We start from the raw sequence: 8699 nt of genomic DNA, 5'->3' as shown, positions 1-8699 counted from the left end.
AGTCAAATAAAAAAAAGATGACACGAATAGATAGAAGACTGACACAAAAAGGCATCCCCCTGTGTCAAATCCCTATTTGACAAGGAATATTCTCTTCATGGGCACGATACAGACGCATGCGCAATACGACCACTATCACATACTTGAAGACAGCGCGGTTTCGTGAGGCCTGAGCAGTCGCCCCGAACTGGAATGGTCGACATTCCACGACAATCTCCTCCTACGCCAGGAGCGTCACTGTCTGGCGCGCCGGTATACACTAACGACCGCCCGGTGTCCGAGCTGGGCTCCAGCTGAGCGGTGAATGTCATACAGGTGACAGGCGAGGGCCTGTTAAATGAATGTCTGCTGTCCTTAGGTTGGGTCTGAGGCCTTACGCCTCCGGGCCAGGCCTCACGCTCACTAATGCGTCATGTCATGTACGGGAACCGACACTGTCAGGCGCTGTCACCACGCCACCAGCCACTTCAGTCATCTCGTGAAGATGCCACAGTGCGAAATTTGCGGCGAAGAGGCTTGTCTAAAGCGCGCGAGATGCCGCACGACCAGCCGGCCCCACCCCTCTCCGTTCGCTACACCCCGACCCCCGCCCACTCGGGGTGGGGCGCACTTAGTATGGCTGCCAGCCTTCTTTAGTGCGCTGGGGCAGGCCGTGGCCTTCGTGGCACGAGCGTGACGCAGGTGGAGTTGTCACACCCTCTCAGCGCCCCGCCGCGTATATATATATATATTTATAAATTATATGTATATATATATATATACATACTTACGACATGATATATCATCTTCCACATGTCACGTAATAAGATGTAATATGATACGTGATGTGATAGAAATGCACCTATGTGACGGGCTGGCGCGGGTTTGAGTCACTTGCCATCTGTCGCCAAAGCTCCGCCCCAATCATTTCACAGATAGTACGTAACGCTCGCCAATTACGCTTGAAGGCTGCTCACTGAAGAGTTGCATCTGTCACGCCGTTCAATAAAGGTCTTCATCACAACTTTGGGCTCTCCCTACTAACAAACCAATGCGAGCCTCGGGAGGCAGCGGCGCTGTCAGGTCAAAGGAATTCAACAACGGACAACTGAGCAACTGAGCCGTGAATCGGCATTGTGACCCTCCGCCCGACCGGCTGCTCCCTTCGCGTCAGTGGCCTCGTCTTGCTCGGGTGCACCGTCATGGCGTATACAGGCACGTCCGCCGGCTGTTCAAAAGCGGCATTTGTGGCACGTGCAAGGTGGCTGCTAGCACTCGTGACTACGCATGAATAGAGCGGAGCGGTGACACTTGCGAGTGGGACGTAACTGCAAAATGGTGTGCAAACGTGCGCGTCGGTGGTAATGTTGTCGCTGTTTCTAAAAAAAAAAAAATTGTGGCACATGGCTCAACGTCTTTGAACCAGCAATTTGAATATTGGACCTGAATCGGGCTGTGTTGATTACGTTCGGTATCTTCGCCCGCCCGCGCATTGGCATTTAAGACAAATGCGCATGGACATGACGGGCTTATCGCTCTCCCGCGTTGCTAGTGCTGAACACAGTTCTGGACATTTTGTCGCTTAAATGGTGAAAAAACGTCCATGTGGACGTCAACCTGCAGATTAACCCCATCATGCGGCGAATGCGTGCAGCATGTTGAAGACTCCTTTCGTGAAGAGGATAGCAGAGCTAAGGTATCCTTCCTCTTGGAGGACATCAGTGCCTTGTAGTTGATGATAATCATTGAAGTAGCAATGTCTTCTCTACCATGTGTCGGATCTTTGTTGCTCCAAACGTATGTGCACATGCATTTTTCCAACGTGAGGTATCCAACAAGAAACGTTAACATGCGCTCGGGTGGGGATACAATTTGACAGCCCGAAGTTTTTCCACGCTTGTTTCCGAATGGTCCAGCGTAACCGCGCCAAACTTTGCATAGGTGTGGGAGGTCGAATAGTAGCTCTCTCAGTATATGCAGTTTGTATGTGCCTTGTAAGGTCGCTGACATGGCAGGCCAAAGTCAGGTCGTTGTTGTCAACAAAGCCAATTTCTGGGGAATCTTTCAATATGATGCGACACCCGGTGTTAGACAAAACTACACATCTATGCGATAGTTTCTAGGATATGTGCACAATCAAATTTAGGATTACGACCAGCTCTATTGACCTTGGGTCAGGTATGAACGTCAGACCGAAGTCAGACCCGAAATGTTATTTTACTGGAAAGCCTTCTCGATGGGGTAATGTTTTGTGCTCATTTATTTTGTTTGCTTTTTGACAGAGATCGCAACAGACATATTCCATAGACTTCTTTGAGGTCAGAATAGGTCTCCGACCTGACATGATCCAAATCAGCACTCTGTTTTCGAAAACCTACTGCCTATCGTACTCCCTGACGCCTACTGCAGCTCAAGAACATAACAAACTCGTAGGTTTCTGGTCACCATGACATCCCAAGTGTCAAACAAGGTCTTTGACTTATAATGAATTCCAGTGACCTTACGCTCAGACCAGGTATCTAGGCCCAAAGGGGCTGTATGAAGATGTCTGGAACATTTTGGAGATAACCTAGAGTGTGACCTTAATTGAAGTTGTTTGACCCGAGGGTTATGACCCTCAAGCCCACAATTTTGACACATGTGGGTTCACATACGGGCCAACCCCACTGGGGGTTTGGTGTCTTTTGCTCTCTTAGTTTTTGAGATGTCAGGAGGGTGACATTGACCACCCCACCCGAGCGAAGTGTATTCAACCGGCTGCCCGGGCACGCGTTGTCATGAGCTCTGGTGAGTGGTCGAATGCGACGCACACGGACAAAATTTCGTCGCTCTGAGTATTTCAATCTGAGACAGTGAGAGACACCAGCTCCGTAAAGTGGTTATAACATACTGTAAAATTGATCCTGTTTTATTTCTAGACTTATAGGGTTGTAATATTCGGGTCAAATACGGGTCAAGATAAAACTCTGCATCAATTACGGAATCTTGTACCTCATCACACATCTGACTTACACTTAGATGCCCCTCCAAACAAGAGGTCCCTGAGCGTCGTCATAGGTCAGCTCCCTCACCTGACCTTTAGCAAATTACAACATCAAATGTCAACAATTATTCCGGACAATTTTGGTTGTGAAACTCAAAACCAGTGCCAACAGCAACAAGTTCACGTAAGGCCAAACTTCAGGTTTTGTTCAAAGTGTCTCCAACATCTCCATGCTTGACCAAACCTTTGGACCTAGATACCTGTTCTGAGCAAAAGGTCACTGGTACTCATTACAAGTCAGGGCCTGATTTGACCTTTAGAAGGTCGTAATGGCCAGAAACCTACGATGCTGCTTTGTTTTTTGAATTGCAATGAACGCCAAGGGGCACGCATAGGAGGTATGTTCTTGAAAATAATGTTGATCAAGGTCATATTAGGTCAGTGACCTACTCTGATCTTTACGAAGCGCATTAAATGTGTTTGTTGCAATCCCTCTTTTAAAAACAAACGGGGATCACAAAATATCCCTTAGAGCAAGCTTTCCTGTAAAAAGATTGGGTTTGACCTCGGCCTCGGTTCATCTCCGACCAAGGTCAATGAAACTGGTCGCAATCCTACACTTTATTGTGTTTGCCACAAATGACATCTGACACATGTCTGCGCCGGCCCTCCACACAGGTGTATTTCTGTCACATCACATACCATATCACTTCATGTCACGTGACATCACATCACATATCGTATCGCGTTGCTGCTGGTCCTGCATCGCTGCCGCTAACGCCGTATTGCATTAGCAGCGAGTATGTGATACGTGGCGGGGCGCTGACAGGGTGTGACAACTCCACCTGCGTCACGTTCGTGCCACGAAGACCACGGCCTGTCTCGGGGCACTAGAGGCCGGCAGCCACACTAAGTGCGCTCCACCTCGAGTGGGCAAGGTCGGGGTATAGCGAACGGAGAAAGGAAGGGCCGACTGGTCGTGCGGCATCTCGTATGGTCTAGACAAGCCTCTTCGTTGCAGATTTCGATGTGTGAAGCTAGCGATTTATACAGCGTTTTCTTTTTTTGTCAGCTATGAGTTCCGATTTCCCTGAAAAAAGGGCTCATGGTCAATTGTGGCATGAGAACACCAAAAATTACCCTTGCTTTGCAATTTCATATGACATTCAAGGACAAAAGCTGGGTTAAATGACGGTGAACCCGATATCACCCAAAAACTTCCCACTGATTTGAAAACTGTGAGCATCAAAATATTTAAAAGCGGAGAAAAAACTGGCGTCTGTCAAAAAGTCCTGACCTATCAAGGTCACCCTTCGAGGTCAAACACGGGCTCAAAAGACGGAGAACCCCGTACCACCGACAAATTTCCGGCCGATTTTTAACTAACAAACATCAGGCTATTTAAAAAAGAAAGAGATAGTTTTGGTCAAAAAGTTGACGTCTCTCAAGGTCACACTTCAATCAGATCTTCTCTCAGATCCAACGTGGGCACAACGAACGGGAACTCCATGTCGCCCAAAAATTTCCGGCCAATTTTTAACTAACAAACATGAGAATATTCAACATGGAAAGACCTACCGTGCGTCAAAAATCCTGACCCCTCAAGGTCACACTTCAAGGCAAAGATGGGCTCAAAGGAGAGGGAACTCCATATCGCCCAAAAATTTCGGGTTGATTTTTAACTTACAAAGATCAAAATATTCACCACAGAAAAACTAGCGTCCGACAAAATGTCCTGACCTTTAAAAGTCATCCTTCAAGGTCAAACACTGGCTAAAAAAACGGGAAATTACATCTGACCCAAAAATTACCGGCCGATTTTCGCCCACGAACATCAGAATAACTCACTCCATTTAAAACTTGCAAAGGTCAGAATATTCCCCACAAAAACAACTAGCGTCCGTAAAAAATGTACTGACCTCTCAAGGTCATTCTTCATGGTCAGACGCAGGTTCAAACGACGAGGAACTCCATATAACACAAAAGCTACCAGCAGATTTAAAGCCTGCCACTGTCAGAATATTCCCCACAGAGAGAACTTCTGTCCGTGAAAAGTCCTGATCTCTAAAGGTCGTTTTCTCAAGGCCATTCTTCGAGGTCAAACACCGGCTAAAGGGCCGCGGAACTCCTTTTCACCCAAGCCTACCGGCCGATTTAAGCTTGTGAACATCAGAATATTCACCTTAGGTATTTACCTGAACTCACCTGACCTGTTGAATATTTTGATGTTTGTAGGTTAAAAATCGGACGGTAATTTCTGGTCGCGTGAAGTTCCCCGTTTTCTTAGCCCGTATTTGACCTTGAAGGGTGACCTTGAGATGTCTGGGCTTTTCGACCGACGCTAGTTCTTTCTGCGGTAAATATTCTGATGTTTGTAAGTTAAAAATCAGCTGGTAATTTTTCCTGATATGGAGTTAAGTTAAATCTGGGACGGTAATTTCTGTGTGATGACAAGCATTGGAAACAAAAAAGAAAATTTTCGTAACGTTTTCGCCATTCAACAAACCGTTGTGGCGCATCATAGGACCTATGTCACTCTCTGACTACACCATTGACCTAAGGGGTGCTCATGTCAACCTGCGCTGTTACCTTTACGCTGGTATGGGTCGCCGTCGGTGCGAAGGATGTTTGCCACCTCGTGTCATGGTGCAGGGCGATAATGAAGGGCAGCTGGCATGGGGCAAACGCAGTGGAAGCGCACCCCATCGCCACAAATGCGGCTCAGACCTGGTCTGAAAGGATGCTCGATGATCGGCGGTCTGTGCATGACATGATCGGGATGATTGTCGGACTTGACGCTACCTCCAATACCCGCGTAGTCATCGCTGGCAGGCGTCTAAACGCGCTCACGCATGATGACATGAATGGTGCTAAAATGGGTTGAACAGTCGTTTATGGTCCCTTCCCAAACATTCATTGAGCAATTAGCTGTGTACGTTTGAAAGAATCCTTGTAAAATATTCACACACACACACACACACACACACACACACACACACACACACACACACCACACACACACACACACACACACACACACACACACACACACACACACACACACACACACACACACACACACACACACACACACACACACACACACACACACACACGCACACGCACACGCACACACACACACACACACACACACACACACACACACACACACACACACACACACACACACACACACACACACACACACACACACACACACACACACGAACACACACACACACATACACACACACACACACACACACATATATATATATATATATATATATATATATATATATATATATATCATAGTCACATGTGTAATGAGTGCGTGCTTCGGGTGTACCCGGTGAGGCGCCGCCACAGCCGGCTCATGGCTCGTCGGCACCTTGGTACGCCTCGTTGGTGTGGACGTGTTTAGCGGCTGGCGCGGCGGACAGCGGCTGGCCATTTACATCGGCCACCGTCTCCGGCATCGGGCGGCCGTTAGTTTCGGGCAGGAGCAGGCCGGTCAGACCGCCCAACAGGGCGAGGCCGCCGAACACGGCCGACGGCGCGCTCTCGTGCAGCTCGCTCACCAGGTCCACCACGAACGGCGAGAGGGCGGCGCCCACGCGCTCCGCCAGCTGGCGCACGCCGCACGCCAGCGAGCGGACCTCGGTGGGCATCAGCTCGGCCGTGAACACGGACATAGTGTGATAGGCAGAGGAGATACCGGTCTTAGCCACCACGCCGAGCACCAGCCAGAGCGTGGCGTCCTTCCGCGCGAAGGTGAGAATCATGGCGGCAGCCTGCAGCCACAGGACGAGGATCACTGAGGGCCGCCGTCCCAGCCGGTCCAGCAGGGGAAACACTAAGCTGGAGGGGATTTCGGCGAGGCCGGAGAACGCCGCCGCCAGATGTGGGCTTGCCGCCAGCTGCGTCGTGTCGAACGTGATGCCGAAGTAGGAGACGGCGGTGATGAAGCTGAGAAAGACGGTGATGAGTGTTCGGCGGCGCATGCCGGGCGTCCGGACCAACTGCAGCACCATTTGCAGCGGACCGTGGCCGCCGGCGGTCTTCGCAGTGGCCTGGCGGGACAGCGTGCTGCTCCGTGCCTCCGCCATGACCTGCAGCATCTCCTCCTCCGGCAGCACCTGCCGGCCGTTCCAGCGCGCGCCCCGCCGCAGCACGGCACACGCCTCCGGGAACCGGTCTTGCAGCACCAGCCAGCGGGGCGACTCGGGCATCAGCCAAAAGTTGAACAAGAAGATAAGACACGGCACGGCGTACGCCAGCTGGAGCAGCCAGCGCGTGCGGATCAGGTACGAGCCGAGCGCGATGAGGCAGGTGCCGAAGGCGAACGGCATGAAGGTCATGAAGCCGACCGCGGCGCGCCGCTCGGTGCTGCATAGCTCCAGAATCAGCACCTGCTGGCTGCTGACCATGACCGACATGGCGGCGCCCGTCAGGAAACGCACGACCGCAAAGCTGACGTAGTCGGTAGCGAACGCGACGGTGAACGCGCAGGCGATCAGCAGCAGCATGGCCGGCAGGAAGACGGGCCGCCGGCCGAAGCGGTCGGCCAGCTGGCCGCCCACCACCGAGCCGAACAAGCCGCCGATCATCAGCCACGACTGCAGCAGCGAGAGCAGCGGCTTGCGGCCGCACACCAGCGTCCACTCGGTCACCACCGTCGACTTGTACACGGACCGGTCGAACACCCAGCGCTGACAGGCGGCGGTGGAGTTGGCCTCTCGGCAGCGCGGTGTATCGGACGGCAAGGAGGCGAAAGTGGCGTTGGCGGCGAAGCCGTCGGCGCACTTAAACTCGGGCGTGGCGCCGACAAACATCATGGACATGGAAAAGGCGGGGAAGAGCAGCCACAAGATGGACATGTACCCGATGAGCAGCGTTTGCCAGCGGCCGGTGCCGCAGCACCGCTCCAGCACGTCCTCGAAGAACACATCCGCCTTCTGCTCGGACTTCTCCTCAGTCTTCTTGCTCACCGCCGTCTCCACCATCGCGACCGCCCACTTGATCAGGAGCACTCCCCAGCGGTGTGCGCGTGCGTCGGGCTCAGCGTCGCGGCACGCTCCTCTCGGCACACTGCGTGGCGCTGGCTTACGCACACGGCAGGCTTGGGAACGCTCCGGGCCACGTCGTCGCACCGTCGGACAGGAGCGAATGCTTCGCGTCCGTCGTCCTTCTGGTCGGCAGAGCCTGCCTCTGCGACGGGGTGAGAGCGATTGGCCTTGCGGGGTCGATCTGCCGGCCACAGCGACCCGTCTGCCTTTGCAACAGCGACCCGTCCGACCGGCCCCAGTGGCGCCCGCTGCACTGCAGCGGCCGCTCATGGAACCTCCGCGAGACGCGCCTATCATGCTGTTTTTTTAAAAAAAAAAAAAACAGATGTGCGTCAATGCATAATGTGCTTGGGGTCGAGGATTAGCCTAAGGACAGGAGTGGTCACTAAAGACCTCTCCCAGTTTCCGTAACGCTCAACCCAACTGCGTATTCCGAGGCACAAGACCATTTGACTTGTCTTCAAAATATAGCCTTAAAGATGTGACTTGACCAACCGCCAATCAGCTTTGATTACATAAAAACGTCGGTTTCGGAATTATCAGTGCCTTCTTGGGTCGCTATCACGCACTGAACTTTAACTTAATTAAAGCGTAGCACCATCAATTGGGTTCGCGGCGCAAAACAAGTTGTAGGGCGGGGACGTTCCGCCATAAATCGACATGTGCCC

At 51.9% G+C, this 8699-nt stretch overlaps 1 protein-coding gene across 1 annotated transcript; it reads right to left on the bottom strand.

Moving 5' to 3' along the window:
- Window positions 1-6336: 6336 nt before the first annotated feature.
- LOC119098184 (organic cation transporter-like protein) lies at window positions 6337-7968 on the bottom strand. Its single transcript, XM_037221111.1, has 4 exons — window positions 7535-7968; window positions 7147-7384; window positions 6608-7101; window positions 6337-6538 (listed from the first exon to the last, which is right to left on the bottom strand). Exons 1-4 carry the CDS (start codon window positions 7966-7968, stop codon window positions 6337-6339), a joined length of 1368 nt encoding a protein of 455 aa, XP_037077006.1.
- Between the last annotated feature and the right edge of the window lie 731 nt (window positions 7969-8699).

Source organism: Pollicipes pollicipes, unplaced genomic scaffold (genome assembly GCF_011947565.3).
Source record: "Pollicipes pollicipes isolate AB1234 unplaced genomic scaffold, Ppol_2.1 Scaffold_4740;HRSCAF=5597_pilon_pilon_pilon, whole genome shotgun sequence".
NCBI classification, from domain to species: Eukaryota; Metazoa; Arthropoda; class Thecostraca; order Pollicipedomorpha; family Pollicipedidae; genus Pollicipes; species Pollicipes pollicipes.
This window is presented reverse-complemented; position numbering and strand designations above follow the sequence as displayed.